At 38.5% G+C, this 22,147-nt stretch overlaps 1 protein-coding gene across 1 annotated transcript in view; it reads right to left on the bottom strand.

The window, feature by feature from the left end:
• Positions 1–1,908: 1,908 nt before the first annotated feature.
• The window catches only part of MPP7 (MAGUK p55 scaffold protein 7), a 161,123-nt gene continuing 140,884 nt past the window's right edge, over positions 1,909–22,147 (bottom strand). The window contains exons 12-17 of the mRNA XM_086742142.1: positions 16,871–17,041; positions 9,886–9,966; positions 7,947–8,040; positions 6,746–6,854; positions 5,305–5,448; positions 1,909–3,918 (exon numbers count right to left, since the gene is read on the bottom strand). Coding sequence (XP_086598268.1) covers positions 3,739–3,918; positions 5,305–5,448; positions 6,746–6,854; positions 7,947–8,040; positions 9,886–9,966; positions 16,871–17,041 — 779 coding nt within the window. The 3' untranslated portion in view covers positions 1,909–3,738. The remainder of the gene's footprint in view (positions 3,919–5,304; positions 5,449–6,745; positions 6,855–7,946; positions 8,041–9,885; positions 9,967–16,870; positions 17,042–22,147) is intronic.

The raw sequence follows: 22,147 nt of genomic DNA, 5'->3' as shown, positions 1-22,147 counted from the left end.
ATACTGCAGTAGCAAAATCAGGATCAGATTATAACTTTAATTGTAAATCTCTGAAGAAACTATTCATCCTTTGAAACAATCTCACAAAAACTAAATACGAGCTTTACCGAGGAAAAAAGTCTCCATGCACAGTAGAAACCTGAACATGTGGGAAATGCAGAATACTGCACTGAAACAAAACAGAAGGGGCTTAAAAGTCTTCTCTCTAATCCTCGTACGTGTCAGGCTTTTTTTTTTTCTGGAAAAGACATAACACAATGCACAAAGTCACTTCGTTTAAGCATTACTTTCTTTGAGTCCTAAAAATGCACACAACCTCCCATGGGACTCCTGAGTGGCCTAGGAGCATACACGACCGATGAAACCCTTCGAGTCGGTAATGGATAAGACTCCAAGCACTTTGCAAGCCCAGGCGAGCCGATGTCTCTGACCCACTGGCTTGAGCTTTCCCTCTCATAAAGAAAATGGTTCAGTGTGCGGTGGGCTGCAGGAAAGGGTAAACATCTATTTTGAAGGAGAATTTGGCAACAAAAATGAAAAATTAAGAATTTTCGTCCTTGTTCTAGGTTGCTTTATTTTTCCATTTAAAGATAATTGGAGCATTAGAGTTAATAGTGAGACCTATGAAATAACTTACTACTTAGGCATTTTACCTTCTGAAGTCATTAAGCCTATATGTTATGTGCAATTCACAATAAAAAAGCCACCTTCAGTGATATATCAATAATTTATTGTTTTGTGTAAGAAGGTAAGATCAGATTTCAGGTAAGACATCAACCAAGGACCTGATGGCAAATTCAAGTATAAAGCTTGGTACAAAATTAAAAAATACTAGCATTCATTTGGCTGTGGCAAACAGCTAAAACACAATAAAAACATCTGGACTTGACTGTCAAAACATACGGTTCTCTAAAAACCCACACAGCACAACTTGAATATGTGGAATATTGGAAACATGTTTAGTTGTCTTCATTCCCAAATTCTTAGGAGTCAAAGGAACAATCCCCCACCCCCTTGGTATCCCAGAACAATTCAGCACATGGGCTCAGTGTCCATCCGATAAGCAGGCTCCTGTTCTGTCGAGACTGTTGGGCTAAGACATTTTTCTGCCTTGACCTACTGTCATCTCTGCCTCCCTCACAGAGGCCAGTGACTTAGATTTTTAAAAATTATTATTTTTTGAAGCAAACACTACAATAATGTTGATTTTCAAGAGCCATCTAGTAATTTAATTAAAACTATTCCTCACTCCTCAAAGACTCTGTGCACATTTTACTCCATTGGCTGGATGTATGGTTTTGTGATTCCCTTTCTTTTGCAGGTGTTACGATTCAGGAATTAGCTCCTGGCTTGGAGACGGGGCAGGCAGCCATCCGTCTAGGAAACTCCTGCCAGGACTGTGCTGAGGATCAGAGGGGTCAGTGTCCCCGTAAACGCAGCAAAGCACCGAGCCGCTTACTGCTGCCCAGCACAGCAGACCTGTTGTGGAAGGTCCTCCTAGACCACACCGACCCCGGAATGGGAATTAAATTAATTTCAAAAGGACAAGAAAAACAGCCTGCAGGACAGCCAGAACTGTTTCTACCAGGGAGTTCGCAGATTATTCTAGCATCTATTTCTTAAAGAGAAAAGCAGGTCCCTTATGTGAGTGTTATTGTACACTAATGTTCTGAGACAGCCCAGGTTAGAAGCAAGGTTAAGAGTGTTTCAGTAAGGACTAAATCCTCTCTTGTTGGACACAGCCAGATCCTGAGAGATGTCGAGTGCCCTCTCGGTTCGGGAGAGGCAAGAGATGGCGAGGGCACTCGGCGTCTCGCAGGCAAAGGCAGACAGAACCACTGAATTCCAAATCCCCTGAAAAATAGTTTGATTTTCAGTAATTAAAAAAAAATAAAATGTTTTCTCAACTCACATAATCTCCATGTAATTAATTTAATCATGAAATTTCTATTTATGTTGCCAAAAAGTTTAAGTCCACCAGGAAAATGGGTGAAATTTGACAAAAGTAACATTATAGCTGTTCAAGCAGAGCGTGTATCCGTACTGGGATTCAGTACATCTGTAACTCCTGCATAAACATTTCCAGACTCCTAGGGATTTTGCTGTTGTTGCTTGCGTTTCATTTATTTTATACGAGACTAAGCCAAATGCAATGACCCACACATTAAATATGCATTTAGAATAAAACTGCAAAATCTGATGGCTTTATCAGCGTATGAACTGAAATAAAATATTTACATGGAATGTTGAGCTCCATTTACAGAGACAGCGTTTCAAATTAGTAATCTCCTTAGCAAATGATCACATTGACAAGAAATTTAAAAACTTAACATCCCTTTTCAACCCCTTCATAAATATATAAAGTTTCACTAAATTCTTTTTTTCTTTAAACAAGACAGCTATATTCTCTTTACAGATTACCATGAAATAACGGTTTCCTGTTTGAATGCCACAGATGTGATGCTCTGAAGTCAGCAAGTTCCTATAGACATTCTGTACTTACAAGACATATTCACAACACAACACACAGGTGTTACTTGGTCTTTACAGATGTACTCATTTCCTGCATATCAGTAGTAAATAAAGAAAAATACCAAGTTATCTATATTAAAAATACATCATCTAATATACATTTGCTTACACTGCCACATCAAATTTTAAAATGAGGTTTCCAACTCTGTCTGACCAGTGACAAGGATACTTTTTACAGTGAAGTCTACAGCTTCAATTTATTTTCAGGTGGAGACACAATATCTGTTAAACTACTGCAAAGTACAACCACATACTAAACAATAAAAAGAATTAATCTTTTGCAACTGCTTCCCAGATCTGCAAAGTTTCCTTGCTAATTGTTTTAAAATTTCTGATGGGAAGACTGTTCTAAAGGATGCCAAAAATGTTTGAAATCAATTTAAAGGAAAACTAAAAAGTTACTCTGTTGCTATTCATATCACTGTCACTGATTTTACAGAAGATTAATCCCAAAGACTTTGAAGCTATATACATAGTAACTCACATTTTTCCCTATTTAAATAAATATTCCCATGAGTTTTCTTTGTTGTGCCACAAAGCATGTGTGAAAATATTTTCAATCCATGCATGCTCACAGCACAATATCTCACAATTAAGCCGCTGAATACATCTTTCTTTCCATGACTAGGTAAGTGCAAAGGAATACTAAAATCACTCTGTACATATAAGACAAGGTTCACATCTAGAAAAGTAAAAACATTTATCTTGATACATAATTAAAACTACGATGTCTTCCTCATAAAAACGTTGGTCACTTTTGCCTGTTGCAGTTCTCTCAAGCACGTAAGGGGTAACAACTTCCAAGTGCTGATGTGCTCTTTATGGGAGCAGTTATGCTTAAAACCACCAAAGTGCTGATCTCCAGTATTAATTAGTATCTTCTGCAAACTCTCCGTTAAAAAAGCTCACCTTGGAAATACACAGATGATGACAGGGGTGTTTGGCAGTTTTGTTACACCGGTATGAGCTCACTTTATGGAGCATAGTAAGACTTGGGTTTAATCTGACGGTTCTGCCCCAAAATTGTGGACGGGAGGATTGAAGACACAGGAAAACAAGACCAGTTCCAAGTGCATGAAGAGAGTACCTGCTGCTCAGGTAGAGTTAGAAAGCCCTCCTACCAAGAAAATGGCCATCAAGTAATGCCTAACCATGCCCCACATTTAGGTGCTGAGACAACAGCAGATGTTTTGTCTGTTTAAAACGTTATGAATGTAGCCAGCTGATGGGAACCCAGAAGGTCTCGGTCTCCAACCTGTCAAAAGTTGTTTTAAGCTCACTGTAAGCTGTAGCGAGGTCATCGTTGACTATCACCTTATCAAAAAGGTGGCCGTACTGGCTCTCCATCACGTGGGCAGATTTAATCATTTCTTGAAAATCTTCTTCCTAGTAAGATCAGTACAAGTCATAGTCAGTCCATAGCAACATCATATAAACTCCTTCTGTGGTAAATGCAAAGCTACTTGCTTATTTCTCATCTCATCAGGAGATGGAAACTGTACTTTTAATTAGAAAAAAAATTATAGAAATTACCATTACAAGTGATCTCAGAGAGCATTCTCACAAGTAGACTCTGCTCAACAGGCAATTCTTTCATCTCTCCCCTTGCAGTGACACAATTAGTCACTGCATGGTAATTACAGAGACATTTTCTGTTAGCAGTACCCGTGGAAAGTGTTTCTAGCTGTTTACTTTGATGATACATTTAAAGTTTCACTACTTAAGTCTCAGCTTGCTATTAGCGTGGTATACTTCGGTGCAGCCTTTATTCTTACGAGGGCTTGGTAGGAGCTGTCGTCCAATGCCTGGTTCAGCCTGGCTCAGTGGATTTCTCTTCATGTTTGGGGAGGGAACAAATCCTAGGAACTTGATTGTTCACATAACTCTGAGAGATTAAATCCATCCTAACTAACCAATGTCCTGAAGATTCCTCTTAAGAATGAACTCCTGTCATATTTTATATACCATAGAACATATTCTTATAGCGCATTATTTCCAAACTATTTCAAATACATATTCTACACAGATACAGTCTGTGACTCTATCCATGACTCAGTTTGAAATAAAATCTAAAAAATCCTGAATAACATCTGAATGAGGGAAAATTATATATACCATAAATGTAGATAAAAAGTCTAATGATTATCAGCTTTTCTTTAGCTTCAATTAAAATGTTATTTCATTATATTTCAATATAGTAAATACTGTTGAGTAAACTGACTAATTATTTTTTTTCTGATTATTGGCAAAAAGCAGCATTTGCTACTTGCTTAGATTTTTCTCCATCTTTCTTACAGTGTTAATTTCCCTATAACATTAAAAAAAATGTTTCTCTTATCCAAAAATGTGGGCTTTTTATTAAAGTAGCATTTACTTTTTTAATCGATGGTTTATACTTGAGCTTTCCCTTAAATTCAGACCCAAGAATACACTTGATAAAACAAGGAAAATTTTATACTTGAATAGAAACATCTAAGCCTACATGAAAAATTTTTAAAGGAAGTCCACAGCATTATTTCTCATAAAAACATACTTGCATTGTGGGGGTTCTTCAATGACATCAAATAAGAGAACAATGGAAATGTAATTACCTGTGAGCATATCAAACAATGAAAACACCACAGTAAATTTGTGGCATGAGAAAAGCTGGGAAACAAGATACTACGTGTAAGCCCTGACAAGTACTGTTGATGAGATCCAGTCATCAATTTTACTTTCAAGGTAACAACAAAACTCTTAAGAAATTCTCATGTTTTACCTCAATATACTTACTGTAAAGGGTTTTGCTGTTCCCTTATCATCTTTACTTGAAATAATCTTGGCATTTTTTCTAGTCTCTCTCAAACGGTCAAGTGACGGAGGCTTTATAAATATGACAAATGGTTTAAATTCATATGTCCGTAAGTGTTTCACTGTCTAGGAAGAGGAAAGGTTTTAATTAATTAGTTTATTTTGCACAATGGAATTTACCGTAATAAAAGAAACTCTCCACTAACCAAAATAAACCCATAAAGTACTTCTAGAAGGCTATTTTTCATTTACTGCCATCCCACCCCGGGTGACTGGTGTTGAATCATGTAAGGAGAGTTTTCATGTGAATGGTGAGAAAACTCCCCATTTCCACACCGGCTGCTGCTGAACCCCATCCGTCCGGCAAAGGCTGGGCTGCGCGCTGCACTGCCACTGGCAGCGGCACGATGGAAGCGAGGAAAAGTTCAACACATTTTAGCAGGACTAATGCTTTCTGTACCCATGAAAAGCAGCAGGAAAAGGTGTCTGTGACACTTTGTCACAAGAAGTCAATGATTTGTTCTCTTCAATACTGCGTGTCCACCACAGAACTCCTGCTGGTCACTCTTCCTAGGTCAGTCGAGTGATGCTACGTATGGAGTCAGGCATAGGCCTAAAATTCAGGTTGCATGCAGGCTACAGCAGGGACTGGATGACCAGCAGCTTTCTGTCCTCTTCACACTGCCAGGGCCCACAGAAAAATATAGGGTCAGAGGGTGGGATCCCAGAACGGCTCACAAGTCTGGGTCCCCGAGAGAATTTAGTGCTTCTGTTCACAAGCTGCTGGAGTTCAGAAGTCACAGGCTGGCCACCCTTGGAGAAGAAACACTTTGGCTGGGTTTAAACAAACTAGTCCAGCTCCTGCAAGCACTGTGGTTATTAGTAGCATAAAAATTCCCAGTGGAGCTGTTCAGCGGGGTTGAAAGGCAAGGTCAACACAAGAAAAAATGGTTTAGAGAGGAATATTCTTAACCATTATCCAGCCAACACCACATTTAGTGCGTTCCTTGACTCGTGTCCACCCTGCATGGAAACCCTTTGCATGAACAGTCTGGTTAAACACGTGAGAGTCAGTCGCTGGACTGGATGATAGCTCAAAACCACTCCAAAATTGAAGTTTCAGAGAGAACCTCTAACCCAAACCAGCAGAAAGATGAATGCAAATATAGGAGCACTCTGTAATTAAATCTTTGGTACTATGCTGCAATTCACTTAATTACTGAGCTGAATACTTGCCAATATATACTGGAGTTTCCTTCCCCATCTCCTTTCAGAGAGTCTTGCTGTGATAAAGGTACCCAGCAAGTCCACTCAGCAGTCATTCCATATGGAATAAAATACACTTTTTCAGTAGATCTACTTTTTCACCATCCCAGTATGCAATGTGGGGAACAACAAGAGTCCCAAAGACGTGCTTACTTACATGAGGCTGCACATCCAACAAACAAACTTTGTTTTTAGCTAGAACGGATCGAACAGAGTCTAAACTTGTCCCATAGTAGTTGTTCTTATACTCGCCATACTCGATAAACCTGTGGCAGAAGGTGAAAACAACTGGAATCATTTCAGTTTTCTCCAGAAAAAAAAACTTATCAGTTTGGTTTATAGGATCTAATTCAGGAGCAAAAATATTTTACTTTACATGAGAGTTTTACCATGTTTTATAAAGGAAATGCTGTCAAGTACTTCAGCATGTCAATTTTAAGAAATCTTCTACTTTACCACTTTCAAATCAGTAACACCTGCTTGTATTACAGTTAAAAAGAAAAAAGTACTGTAGTCCAACAGCCCACTAATGTTTTCCATCACCTCTTTTTCTGAACTAATGCAATGCAATAAAACAGTGGATAAGCTAAACAATAGAAACTACTGAAATTTCATTGCACAGTGCAGAATATCCAAATTCTCTGTCTCAGAAGAGGAGGAGGAGCGACGATGGTGCTAATGGAACCAAGGCGGCTGGTTATGTGCTATAAAAGCACAAGCACTATTTGCCAAAAAGGCAAAGCACAGTTTGAAGTTTCAATAAAACCCACAGCTCTGTGTCTAATACACTTTTGCCCTCTGAAACACTGGGGCAGAATTTCGAGCAACGATATTTTACAGGCTGCTGGAGAGCACGATGCTACCATTGTCTTCATTTTAGTTTAATTTCTGGCGAGTTTACAGCCCGGGACTTCACTGTAGATCTCTTCAAAAGCAGAGGAAGTGCCTGGCCTGAAAGAGAGCAGAACTACGCAAACATTGACTCAGGCACGTTTGCAGCACTTCCCGGCCCCCCGCTCCTCGATCTGCAGTGCTTTATTGCCATGACAGATGATGCTCTATTAAAAGAGCGCTCCCCCATCCTGAACACCTACAATTTCTGTGTTTTCTCGATGAGCTGAAGCACTGGTAATACGTGGAAGCTTAGAAACAGTTGTCTTTGCACATCCTGCTTTTTTTCCTCTGTGTTTTTGCCAGCTGCTTTGAACTGCTTATATATCAAAATGTAATTTTAACACATCTTCAAATCACTGCAACTTATATCCACTTTGACTTATTATGTAAAATTACAACCAGCCCCATTTTATAATAAAGTCATTGTTTTAACTGTGGTTCTAGTTAAAATCTCTTCAACATACTTGTTATTCTGCACGTCTGTCTCAAACAAGTGCTTGGAAATGAAAATGTATTCGACACCGTCACTTTCTTGGCTTCTCCTTGGTCGGGTAGTGTCTGCAGTTTCATTAAGTTTAAAAAAAAAAAAAAAAAGAAAAAAAGAAAAAGGAAAACATAATGCAAACCAGTTCAGGAAACACTGAAAAGCACACAACCCTTGTGCAATACTAAGCGTAGTGATTCCCTCACTTCTGACGGACAAAAGGCTGCTCTGGATCTGGTAGGTGGCACACATGCACATGATAGGACTGAGTTTTAGAAGTGCGCAGGAAAAGCAGCAAAAATCCTACTGGACAAGTATCAGATCATCATTTTTATTAACTAATGGAAAAATCCAATAAAAGGAGGACAGCTGAACGTAAAAGGAGCAGCAGTCCATAACAATTACCCCAACCTCACCACTTGTTAAACTTATTAGCATACAAGACCATAAAGGGAAACAAAGCTCACCAACTTGATTTATAAAATGTTACGTTCATTAACAACCCTTGTAGCTATGGCATGTGAAGCATGCTAATACAAAAATGGGGTGTGAGTTTTATGTTTTAGTGCTTTTCTTTTTCTGGTGATCAAAAATGAATTCCTTTTTCTTTCAGTAGCCTTGCAGTATTTGCACTACTTACTTCCCTTCAGGTACTAGGTACAAAGGTTTTGCTTATACATGGAAATTATTTGTGGGTTTGCCACTTACGGATAATGAACTCATTCAAAAGTTGTATTTAATACAGGTTGTATGTTACAGCATCATGCATTCTCCATCACATAGGGATGTACACAACCTCCTTGCAGAAGCAGCATCCTGAATGCCATCTGGTATCACGCTTTGCTTAGGCTGACACGAGGAGGAACATTTCCAAGACAAGAACCCCAGTTGTCCCTCCAAGTCCTGACTTACTGAATTTCAGGGAGAGGGATTTCTTTATGTGTTTATTTTAAATTATAACCACAAATTTGGAAGAGAAGAGAGAGAAGGCAGCTTGATGAATACTGGCAATTTTCAGAGAAATATTTTTGGGCAAATGATTGCATATGTTTCAATGTGTTAAATATTTGGGAACATCTGGCTTATTTTGTTGTTGTTTTCAATACCCAGCTGAAACAAATATGTGCAAATGAAATGACTTGCTAAAACCAAATGTATTCCTTCTACCTAACAAACTCATTAATATCTATACTTTACAGAATACCTGTACTTGAAAAAAAAAAAACAAACCAAAAACCTGTGACAGTGTCTCCCAAATTCAGAATGTTGGACCCATATTTCTGAAGAATCCCTATAGGAGTCACAAGTACAAGTAGAAAGCAAACCAAGGAACAAAAGTCTAACTAAAACTGTCGAGTCCTCCACATTACAGAAACCCCAATAAAGTATTGTAGAAGCTAATACAGAACAATGTTATTCAATGTTATACAAAATAACATTACTTGGTCAGTGGGAAAGAGGAAAAAATACCCAAATCAGCTTTTCGAAAGCTAATCAAAAGGATTTAATTCATTTATTCACAGGATTAAACTGTTTATCATCCATCTTCATTTTTCAGCCTAATATAGAAAGGCCACTTTGCTGAAAGCAAGCACTGGTAACAGAGTACATTCCACTGCTTTACAGCCAAACCCAGGGTGTTCTTCAGCCGAGTTTCATTAACTAAACCTCACTGACATCAATCATGTTAAACTTGTGCTAAAAGTCTACTGCAATGCCTCTGAGCCAAAACGTCCTATCAGTTTAATCAATGCTGTTTAAAATACAACTGCAGCAGCACTTCTAAAAATTAGAAAATTAATTTGGATGCCAAGCATGCATTTAGGGACCCAAATTTCAAAGTGCCTTAAGGTAATGCAATAATAAAGGACAGTAATGCAAATGCAGCGTTAGGAGAATAGAAGCATATTTCTACTTACGTGGCACTGTTACCCCATAATGCTGGGTGTCACTGATCAGCAGTTTCCGTTTAAGTTCATTCAGTCCAACCCCTACGGGACCTGAAAGAAAAAAGTCATGCTGGTTCCCAACAGCCTGTTCTCTCTTGTCTTCAGGTGTAAGTGCTCTCTGAGATAAGACTACGTAGCGTATACCTAAAATATCTACTGGTTTTTAATCATTTGGAAACGCCCGTGGTTATAGCCTCTCTTAGAATACACGGTGCTGACAAATTTGAGGGGATGCAGTTGGCAGTTACTGTGCTCTGACTTCGTTACTGAGGAAAAATCAGTGAAAAAGTTGACAGCAAAACTAGCTTTCTTTTCTACAGCAGCTGCCCTCAGTGTGCACCTATCCGCATCCTGAGCCCTACTGCAGACCCCTGCACCCTAACCTGCAGCTTTCCAGCACAAAACCTCGTTTGGCTCTTTGTTTTGCCACAATATCCCCAACTCACAGACCAGAGGGCCCCAGCTGGGATGCACAGAGTGCCCCCACAGCCTCTGCACTTCCTGTGTCAGCACGGCCTTTTCCCCACTCCCTCCAGCTGCCACATCCCTTGTCTGCACCAGAGCCCCCTGAGGAGCACTGCTCCCACCTTCTCCCCACGTCCTGGGAGCACCCTGCTCCTTCCAGCCCAGCTGCAGGCAGGAATACCGCCTGGCCTCCGGCTAGCTGTGGCTGTCACTGACCACCTTCTGACTGGGTCAGGGTGACATCGCACGGGGAGAGGAAGGAAGGGCAGCACTCCCCAGGTCACAACCCATTTGGGATGTTTGGGTTTCTTTGTTGTTGATTTTCTTTTAAGCTACGCTTGTCTCCTGCCTGCTGTCTGAACTGGTCCAAAGCAAATGTTTCCCTCTTCGTGCAGCTGCAAAGAGAGACCACTCTTGGAAAGAGGATGGCAGGAAGAAACAAAGACTGCATGGAATTTTTTTTGATCCGTCTCCTCCACCTCCATTTGAGTACTGCTGTCTAGAAGCTACTGAGCAGACGTTCCTCTTGTTTTTCAGGTTGTCCTTAACTCTCGGCCCTTTGTCAATGGTGCTTTAGGTCTCAGTGAGGGCACTCTTGACCTGAGAGTTCTCAAACTGCTCTCTCAACTGCTGCCTGCCCCAGCAGCCCTTTGTGCTGGGGTCTGGCCCGCCCGGCCCCTTTGGTGGTGGGGCTGCAGCGTCATGTCTGTGTGGAGGAAGCTCAGCTCCACGAGCTCATGCCTTTCTGACTGTGCAGCAGCTTTGTTTCCACAGAGCGAGGTCAACAGGAGAACACAGAGGAGAGTGAGTCATTGGAACCATACTCCAAATAATACAAGGATAATATATGTGGTTTTAAGGAAAATTCCTGCTCTTCTAGCAAAAGCAATACATTTATGCATGGAGTGCTTTGTAACAGAGACATTTTAGACATCAGAAATACAAAACCTAATAAACATTTCAAGGAAATAGCGATATATTCGTTAATTACTAGTGGGAGTCTGGTATCAAAAAGCAAAGACTCATGCTTCAGCATCTTCAGGTTCCTATTTGTAAAAACGACTGTCTGCCCTGTCTGAAGTTAGAAACACATGATGATGAAAAGCGAATGCTTGCTACCATCCCCAGACTATGGTCTCTCTGTAAAATCTTAGTGTTTCTGCATTTATAATTTTTATATGTTTACACAAGTTAAACACACAACTACATTTCAAGTTCCATCTCTGACCTGCCTTAAATTAATCTACCAGTATGTATAAATGTTTATTTAATATGGTGTACAGCAGCCTCTACTGGTGCATGTCTGCAGAGGAAAGCAATGTATCATGTAGATAATGGCATTGCTTTTGTTCTTTTTTTTTTTTTTAAAAAAAACATTTTTCCTTTTCAATAGCACAGATATTTAAGGCAAACATGGATTTTTATAGAAAAAGTAATTAAAATTCTCAATATATTCTAGCAAAGTAGAATGAAACAAGTGATTTCAAATTTAAAAAATCATTATATTCCTTTCAAGTAAAAAATATTTCCCATCAAATCTACACAAATATTATTTCCTCTGTCTACATACTGTCAAATTAACAATATGCTTTTAGTTCTATTTATATATAAAGACTCCAGGCTTCGCTTCCTGCAACAGACACTTTGGAAACTTAGATCAAATCTGTTTCCAGACCACAATCTCACTACTACTCTTGACTCCCCTTCCAGATTACCATTTAAAAACCATCTTTAAATTTAACTACTGAAAGGTGTAGATTCTTATTTTTCAGTGCTGTTTTCACAGAGTTCTCATTACTGTAGCACATGGACACTAATGAGCAACGCCATCCATTATGCTGATTTTTACACTACATCTCCTGAATGTAATGTACGCTTCTATTCTGAACATTATTTTCATTTTGATGCAACAGAGAAAGATGCTGGTTTCTAATAATTATGTATCTGAACACCATTTGGACTCAATAATAGAATAAAGCATCAGGATTGAAAAGGACAATCCAGATTCTTACAGTAAAATGCCAGGCACGTGGGATCCATGACTGTAACATAGTTTTGGTTTACTATAAATCACCCCAGGCAGCAATACTTAGAGTTACGGTGACAGATTTAGAGATATTTTGTTTAATTTTTTAAAGGAACATTTATGTTGCTTGCTGTTGCATGTTGAGTTACATAAGCTAAGCACTGATCAAATCCTGCACACATGGACTGTAGTGCCTACCTCACTCGAGGGACACTTGCAGAATTAATCCACCAATGATTAAAACTTGCATTAAATTTTGTACCATTCAGACACATCTGAAGAAATCAGAAAAAAAAAATGTTTGATGTTAAGTTCAGGTCAAGGGTTAACCCAACCAGCCATTCGTCACCCATAGACACATACTGAGCTCCTAGAAGTCTATTTGAAAAGAAAAAAAAAAAAAAAAAAGTCGTCTTCCAGAAAAGGTTTTGGGAGTTAGGTGACAACATCCCTGCTAGGATCATAAAGATCCTATAGAAAACATGCCTCGCCAGAGGTTCTGTGGCTCAATTATTCCTTCTCTAGTAGAGCTGATCACTGTCATGCAATGAATGCACACGCACGTCCAACTGTAGCTCAATGAGGTATGTGGTAAGAAAGTAGAACCTCATCTTTTTTTGGTGTTACAGTAAATAATAACTAGTAGCAGGAGTATACTTTGAGATTTGCTGTTGACCAAAGCAGGATCAGTGAGTTCATGCTGGCGTTCTCATAGGCAAGGCTAGGCAATATGGTACATCCTACGTGTTCATGACTGAGCCATGCTGACCTACCCATGCCTTCAACCAGGAAGGTTTAATGAAGCTACAATTCTAGGTCTCTCTTGTCATTTTCCAGATAGTTTACTTAAGTAGTATGGCCATGGTAGGCCATTTTCCTGCACTACTGCTGTAGATCTATTTAGTCTCTGCAAGCCACTACTGAACATATGTTAAATGTAAGTCAGGAGATGTAGAAAGGCAGGAGCCACTTCCATTTCATCCTGCCCTGCTCTGAGACAGACCTGGCCTCCATATAGCTCCTTCACGATAAAACCAAAGGTGACGGATTTTTAAAAAAAACATAATAGAACAATAGGGATCCTTTCCAGTTCCAGATTCCTTTTCTTTGCAGTGGTGACCAGAAGGACACCATTGTGGGAAGTACTGACAACCTAATTCAGAGATAGAGAGACTTTTCTTGTTGTGTCATACACCAATAACAACTGCTCCTTCATGGTTACACACCTCTGATCCTTGCCTACGTAGGACAGATGCATCACCACTGGTGACCACTGCACCCACACAGCTTTGCATGGCTCTGGTGATAACACCGCATGCACATCACTGCATGCGTTCCAGGACACATGCCCATGGTTTGATACCGCTGACCTTCCTTTACCCTGGCACTGCCCCTTCAGAAAGCTCTGACTTAGCTGATACTACACCCTGTACAGTTATAATATGTAGCATATCCATTCGACTCTTAGGAAATAAAATTTGTGCTAGTCTGGCCCTCACAGCAACTGAAGCAGAAGCCTTTGTGAGCAGGACTTTTTCCTCATTATGATAAATGAAAATTCTAATGTCTAAATAATTTTCATATTAAATAAGTTTTCAACTTAAATAAGTTTCATATTAAAATATTCTGCCTTTGCCTGATAGAGCTGCAAGGTATTATGCTGAAGATGCAGGCAATATTTTTGAAGGAAAACTTCAAGGATTTGTTGGCAGCCTGGGAACAGTAAGTTACCAGAAGACAACTGGCGACATGATACTGGATAATTTTGTTTTTAGCAGACTCATCACATTCATAACAACTAAAAGCACAGCAGAAGCATCTGTATCATTACTGCTTCAGATGATCTGTTATTTTAGCCCCAAGGATACGCAAGACTTTATTCATGAACCTACATTTGCAGACAAGGTAAAATCCCGACGAACTAATACATCTGGCTGAACCTAAGAGTACTATATATCACACTCCAGGGCGTTAAAAATACTGTGTGTGCAATTTGCATTCTGTAAATTAGACTAGACCCATTTAAAATGAAGCCAAAAGGAATTTCCACTTCAAAGCTGTCAAATTCCCTCCCTCTAAAAAGGACAAAACAAAACCTAAAAACCTTCCAACAGTAAATTACACATTTAGGCCTAGCACAACACAACAGACATTTAGTGCCCCCACCAATTACAGATATAAATTAATTATCTCTCCCTTTATTTCCTGGTACTAATACCCAAATTACATTTGACAGGTTATACTGAACGCTGCTACTGGCACACAAAAAGTTTTTAAAATGTGTTCGCTTCCACTATACCTGCATTGCTTAGCTCTGCTAGTTTTTCCACATTTTGCCCAAGACATTTTTATGGTATTGGCCAGACTTAAGCTGCTCTTAATATCCAGAGAAAAACATTAGAATTACTGAAGTCTGCAATAAATTTCTGAACTGCTTTTGTTACTGAAAAAGCACACTTTCTTCATTTGATTTATTACAACAAAAATCAAATGAAATCTCTAGCTATTCCTTAGATCAGACATATGCAATTTGTTATAAAAAGTCTACTTATCACACTTTTGCACTGCTCTCTGTTGATGTAATTGTAAAATCAACTCAACCATGTTATTACTTGTTGTATATAGCCCACAATCTCACAGTGATCACACTAGTAGGTGGCTGAATTTTAGTGCTGGAGAGTGACAAAACTGTTTATTAAAAACTAAATTCCATGTTCCCTTGGATATGAGCGATATAAAAACACAGCTACTCAACAGTTCATAACAGTCCCTGATAGAGGGTCATATTTCTCTGCTCTGCTGCTTTCAGAATGGAGGAAACGTTACTAATGAAGCATCAACCTGTGTGCTACTGCAAAAGAAACAATAAGCAATGAGACATTACTCATTAGTGGTAATGGTTACTCATTAGTTGTTAGTACTCCAATTACTTACCTTTGAAAAATTTAAGATCATGTGCTTTCTCTTTTTTAAGGAGACTAAAGCAACGCATTTTCGTTAGATAAGAAATGCTGTGGGGAACTTCATGAGGTTCTCACGAGGCCATCTCTCCAGCCTGTCAAGATCCCTCTGGATGGCATCCTTTCCCTACAGCGTGTCGATCGCACCACACAACTTGGTGTTGTCAGCGAACTCTCTGAGGGTGCCCTTTACCCCGCTGTCCATGTCATCAACAAATATGTTAAACAGCGTCAGTCCCAGTAACGACCCCTGAGGAACGCCACTTGTCACCAGTCTCCACTTGGATATCAAGCCATTGACTACAACTCTTTGAGTGTGACCATCCAGCCAATTCCTTATCCACTAGAGTGGTCCGTCTGTCAAATCCATGTCTCTCCAGTTTAGAGACAAGGATGTCGTGCAGGACAGTATCAAATGGTTTGCACAACTCCAGGAAGATGATGTCAGTTGCTCGTCCCTTGTCCACCAATGCTGTAACCCCATCACAGAAGGCCACCAGATTGGTCAGGCACAATTTGCCCTTAAGTGAAGCCATGCTGGCTGTACCAATCACTTCCTTGTATTCCATGTGCCTTGGCAAAGTTTCCAGGAGGATCTGCTCCATGAGCTTGCCAGGCACAGAGGTGAGACTAACTGGCCTGTAGTGCCCCAGGTCTTCCTTGTTTCCCTTTTTAAAAATGGGGGTTATGTTTCCCCTTTTCCAGTCAGCGGGGATATGCCAGACTGTGTGATGCGAGTGACTTGCTCAAGGGAAGGGCTTCCATTCAGACATTCAGAAGGACCTTGATATGTTACAGGCATGGGTTGGCAGAACTTTGTGAAATTTGATGAGGAAAAATACAAAGTCCTGCATCTGGGACAGACTAAGCCCCAGAGCAGTACAGGCTGGGGAACAGCCTGGAAAAAAACGTCCTGAAGATCCAGGTGGGCAGTGAGCCTAAATCGGTAGAGCACACAGGCAGCAATGAAGGCTAACAGAAAACTGGGCTGTATCAGCAAGAGCCTAGCCCATAGACAGAGGGAAATAATTCTTCCCCTTTACTCAGCACTCGTTAGACCCTTTAAGGAATACTCTGTCCACAAGAGTACTACAAGAAAGATGTTGATAAACTGGAGCAAAGCCGGTGGAGGGCCTCCACAATGGTCAGGAGCTGAAGCACATGACCTATAAGGAGAGGCTGAGGGAACTGGGCTTGACTAGCTCAGAGAACGGATGGCTTCAGGGGGACCCATAGCACCCTTCTGATACCCATTGAGAAGATGGAGGCCACCTCTTTACTGAGGTGTGTGGTGGGAAGACAAGAGAAGACATGGTGGGAAGACAGATTCTCAAAGTTTTTGTTATCAGCAACCTGCTATGAATTCAGTGTTAATCCTGTTGAGTGGGAGGCTGGACCAGGTGACCTCCTGAGATCCCTTCCAATCTGAATAATTTTGTGGTAAGCCGTGCACTAATCAGCAGTCCTCTGTTTTACCAGGTCAAAAATAAAGAAAACAACTTACCAACCAAAACTACAAGCCTGTATTTGTCATTAGGTTGTCGTCTGTATTTTGCAACTTCTTCATATGTTGGGATATCTGCTGTGTCATACTGCTCACTCTTCTTGCACTCATACATAGATTTGTTTGTTTTTTTATCTTTTCTGCTAAGACGAAAGCTTCTTCTAAAACCAGCTGCAATAAGAACAGGATTTTTTCAAAGTAAGAAAATAAGTCTTCTCAAAATATTTGAGAAGAGTCTCTTCCAAACAGTCAAGGATTGGTGCATGGAATAAAAAATAGATTATATGTTTAATAAGCAAGGTCATTAGAATTATATTTTCCTGCAGTTTTAAACTATATTGGGTGCCTATTTAAACTGCACAATTCAGATTACCAATTAAATCATAACAGTTGGAACACAAGCCGTAAAAATATAATTACAATAAGCTGTTAACCTATTTAGATAATTTGACTATTTTATACATTAGTATACTTACACAAGGAAATCCATGCAATCTGGACTCTCATACCACACTTAATGCATTTCTGTTAAACCACTGTGGCACACAGACATCAAATACAACATATGGCAGAATCACATCAGATGGCTGAAAGGGTTAATGAGAATTAACTCCTTGAACAACGTTTTTTTTTTGTGCTTAGCTCCATGCTGATAGCATAAACAAAGTGCACAAAACCTTTCCTGAAGATATTTTAAAGTAAAACTAAATGCTGTTAGTTAAATTCCAAAACACGATAAAACATCTTAGACAATACTGCACTCATATTATGGGTATGTTAGCATGAAATTAAAAGTTAATATTCCTGTTGAATTTGCATTTAAAATTGTATCAACACTCTGACATCTACAGTGCCTATCTAGAAGACTGGAAATTTCACATAGCTTGTAAAGTACTCTCAAAGGAGATAATTATAGGCATTTTCAAGCAGAACAGCACAAAAAAAACCTTCTACACTGTATGTTAAAAATAATTTACCCCTCTGTTAATGATTACCTTACACCTTTTCAAATAAACCCTTTACATTGCATTACGTTTCATTTTACTGGCAGCTCTATGGCACCACTTTTCTTCTAGAAGGAACTACAGGAAGGACTGCAAAGAAAGAGTGCAAAGCTGATTTCATTATTTGAGGGTAATAAAGGAAAACACAAACTACGCTTTAAACACTGGAAAAATCCCAACATATATATATATATATGTTTTTTTCCCCCTAGAACATTTCGTAGGACAGTAAACGCGTAAACTTCTGGTGACCCCAGATTTTTCAGCAGTATGTTTTCATAAACTTGTAAAAACACTTATGTTTAGGTGTTTGAGAAGTAATCATATTACATTTTTTTCTTCAAAGGTAGTATCTGGCAAATTCAAGACTCAGTTCTGCAAGTATTTAGAACCAGATCTGAAGTGAAACCCTGCAAGGCTTAGTTACAGGCTTAGCATTTTGCACACAGACAGTTCCACTCAGAATAAATCTGTGCAGAACCTGGATCAGAGGATGTTAACTAAGTTATTTTATTGATGTGAACACCTACACCAATGGGGATTTACAATGTTATGCACACAAAAAGGGAAGGAAGAATTTCTTTGAGAGTACAGTGATGCCGACCCATTCATATTCAAAGTATGAATAAGTAAAATGAAAATCAATGAAAAAAGGGAAGACGTAGCATCCACAGAAAAGTCTGATGACATTTTTAAGAGCTACAGTATTGCCTACATTGAAAAGGACATGGGCAGGGATAGAAAAGGGACCAAAATATGAGATATGAAAACATAATGAAATTAACTGAATTATGTATTTCATTATGTAAAGAAGAACACTAAAACTGAAGTGACTGCAGTCAGAAAAGTCCAGCTGGAGTGCTGACAGCTGTGAGCCTACACACCCAAGAAACGGCCTGGAGGATCTTGTCTGCTCTAGGGTGAAAGTCCATCGTGACATGAGGACATTTTCTTGCTACATAACTACACATAACCGCACAGACAATTATATAAAGGAAGGTTAAAAGTAACATTAACAATACAGACACTTGAAGTGGGTTAAAAGTTTCCTAAGTCCCAGTCTAAATGGCTTCAGATTAAAAAAAAAAACAAAAAACAAACAAACAAAGAAACAGTTGCCCTGAAAACAAGCTGAAAATTGCTCTGTACAATCATTCTATGAAAAAAAAAAAAAAAAGAAAAAAAGAAAAAGAAAGAATAATTCTTTACCATTTGCTACTAAGTGGTTGACAGAATAAAGAGCTAAAGAGCTTTGTCAGAAAAATCAGAGTTCACGTATCTGGAGAAGGTAAAAAGCAAAGGTAGAGATGAAATGGAACTAAACCAAGAGTCTCCACTCCAGTTTGGTGTTGACCTTACAAATACCAAGAGCTCTGTGCCTCTGAGTAGCTGTCTCACAGCACTGTTACCAACAGCTTCTTAACCTTGGTTCCTTTTTGCAAAATCTTCACATCAATTCAATATTTGATGCTGGTAGGTTTTAGAAGACCATTTCTAAGTTATTTCTCTTTTCTCCATCCACTTTATTCAGATACCATTACCAAACTACCAGGTGGTAGGTTATTTAGGAATTTTCATTCCTTCTTCTCTTGAAAGAGCAAAAAAAAAAAAAAAAAACAACCCAAAAAACAAACAGATTTGTGTGTGTGTGTGTGTGTGTGTGTCAAAAGGAAGAAAAAGAAGAAAATCTTTCAGTGCTATGTCAGGCTGATTCGTCCTTTGTCACTTTTACGGGCTGCATATAAAGCATCACAAAGACTCAGGTGATACTGTTCCTCTGCTACCCGTGGTTTCCTTGATTAAAACGCTTGATATTTCTGTGACTGAAACTCACTGATAAAATGAAAATAGTAACACTGGCCTCTATTTTAAGAACTTCAACAACAAAGTCACCTAGGACTTAGACTTTACAGAAAAGCTACTATACTAATTAAAAAACCAAACACACATGGGAGCCAGAGATAAGGATGCAGATTTCCAGTATGGCTGATTTCTCTGCACTGTGCTGGTGAAGACACTCTATAAAACTACTTAATATTAAAAACTTGTGATAAGGGGATTGCTTTGTCGCTTTAAGACTGTTGTCAATCTGAAAGTTGTGTTAAGTGTTGCTCAAAGCCTGTCCGAATAGCCCTTTACAGAAACCCAAGACATCGCGCTTTAAGCAGCTTTCAAAACAAAGGAAAATGTACAGTGTAGAAAGGATGAGACTGTTTCAAATATATCCAACATTTTAATGATACTGCTGCTGCATTCCTGGAAACATGATTCTCCGACTCTCACATCTGCCATTATATATCCACACATATGTGGCTTAACTTTACTATGACCATCAGAAGCTATTTTAAAAAGAACTGTTAATAAATATTTTTTTAATCAACTCTGCATTTATATTTGCATTATATGCCGGGCAGCTATGACTGTGCAAAAAGATTAAGCTGAACTGCAACAATATCATACTTGCAAGGAATAAAACCATTTATGAACATGCAAAAAAAATTTCTGCTAATATTTGCATATTTAAAAGTTTAGGAAAAATGAAAAAACCCAATATATTTAAATTAACAATACAGCATTATTAAAAATCTAATGAAAATCACTGTGTAAAAATAAAAATGATATCAATATGCAATAGAAAAATAAAGTTTCTATAAAATGATTAACTTTAAAAGTAAATTCCTATAAAGAACAAAGGGAAAAGAATTGCTCGCCCAGAATATTTGATAATATAAATCTCAATGAATATGAAAGGAGCTGCAGGCTATACTGTCTGCAGAATATGGATATCAGCAGAGATTAACCTTAGTTGCCAAGTATGCAGACTATAAAATAAAACGGGAAAATTCTGTCACTAAAACAACATAAAATTCTGAACACTCAGAAACTTGCATCAGCTCACTGGTTTCAGCTACATCACCAGAAGCTTACTGAACAAGCAAACCCATAAACTACTGCTGGGACGTAACAGGTTTGGTGAAATAAGAACAGCTCTGGGAAGAAAACATGAAGAACAAATGTGCTCAAACTACCAGTGTCTCCAAACCTTATAACATTTCTCAACATGAAAAAAAAAATCAAAAGCTACTACTACTAAACTTAATTAACCCAACAACAATTCAAGAGAAACTACTTACCTCTGTAAGAAAAAGAATGAAAAAACCCCTAGCAGAAAAGTATTATTATTCTTTTAACCACTAGCAAGATACATATGGTCATCTCAGAACAGCATCCTTGCTTTTACATAGAGAAATCACACAGCAATCCAAACTGAAAACAGGCAATGCACAAACCCATCTGCCCTAAAATATTTTAAATGGATGGTGTAAAAAGCTGTGCTTATTTAGATATAATTATATAATTCTAAAGAAGAAGTGAGCAAAAGACTGCAACTATGTTGTGTGAATTTAAATCCAAATATATTCATGAAAGTAGAAAGATAATTTCTCAAATTCAGAGAAATTACACTACAGGAAATACTATAATTTAAATTCACCTATGCTTCATAAATTCACCAGTAAGGCTCCAAAATGCTATAAAACATTCACACATGCTTTTGTTAATTTTCATTCATTAAAACAAGTGCTTAAGTTTGTGTTTAAATTCTGTATACTCTTCACTGAATTTAGCCTAATCTTGCAGAACTTATAGTGAAGAAATACTGTTTATGTGTAAATGCATTTGCAAGTACTTTTTGCATTCATATTACTGACAAAAGCAAGTTTGGCACCATGGTCATTATGTCTGTTTGTATGAACACAATATTTTTACTAGATATTTCTGGATTTTTTTTTCCCCCCAAATATTGGGGGTTTTTATATTGGCTTGTATACCAAGTATTTCTATTGTTACACAGGCACTGCACAAACACAGAGCAGACCCCTTACTCTGCTTGCTTCTGGACTGATGCCCAGCTTGCACATTTAGACAGCGTTAATAAAAATTTAGATTATGTCTGGATTTTTAAGACAAAATTGAGAATAGTAAACAGATGATATTAATCTATATTTACTGTATGTTCATAAAGGTTCAAGTAATGTAACTAGAATTTAAGCTTGGCAAAGGCAAACTCCTAATGTTCTCCCCAGCAATTCCTCAAGAAATTACTGCACAAACATACAATACTATACTGTGACTTAAATATTAGAATTTGGTGAAAAATCATGAAATTTATCTGAGTCACTTTAGAGGGGAAGGTTCAAATTAATAGCAGCATAACCTTGGACATAAAAGATCTGGCCCCAGATGGTACAGACATTCTGCTTTCTGAAAGCTG

Source organism: Chlamydotis macqueenii, chromosome 2 (genome assembly GCF_036417535.1).
Source record: "Chlamydotis macqueenii isolate bChlMac1 chromosome 2, bChlMac1.mat, whole genome shotgun sequence".
Lineage (NCBI taxonomy): Eukaryota > Metazoa > Chordata > Aves > Otidiformes > Otididae > Chlamydotis > Chlamydotis macqueenii.
Note: the sequence above shows the minus strand (reverse complement) of the source record. Positions and strands in the feature narration are given on the sequence as shown.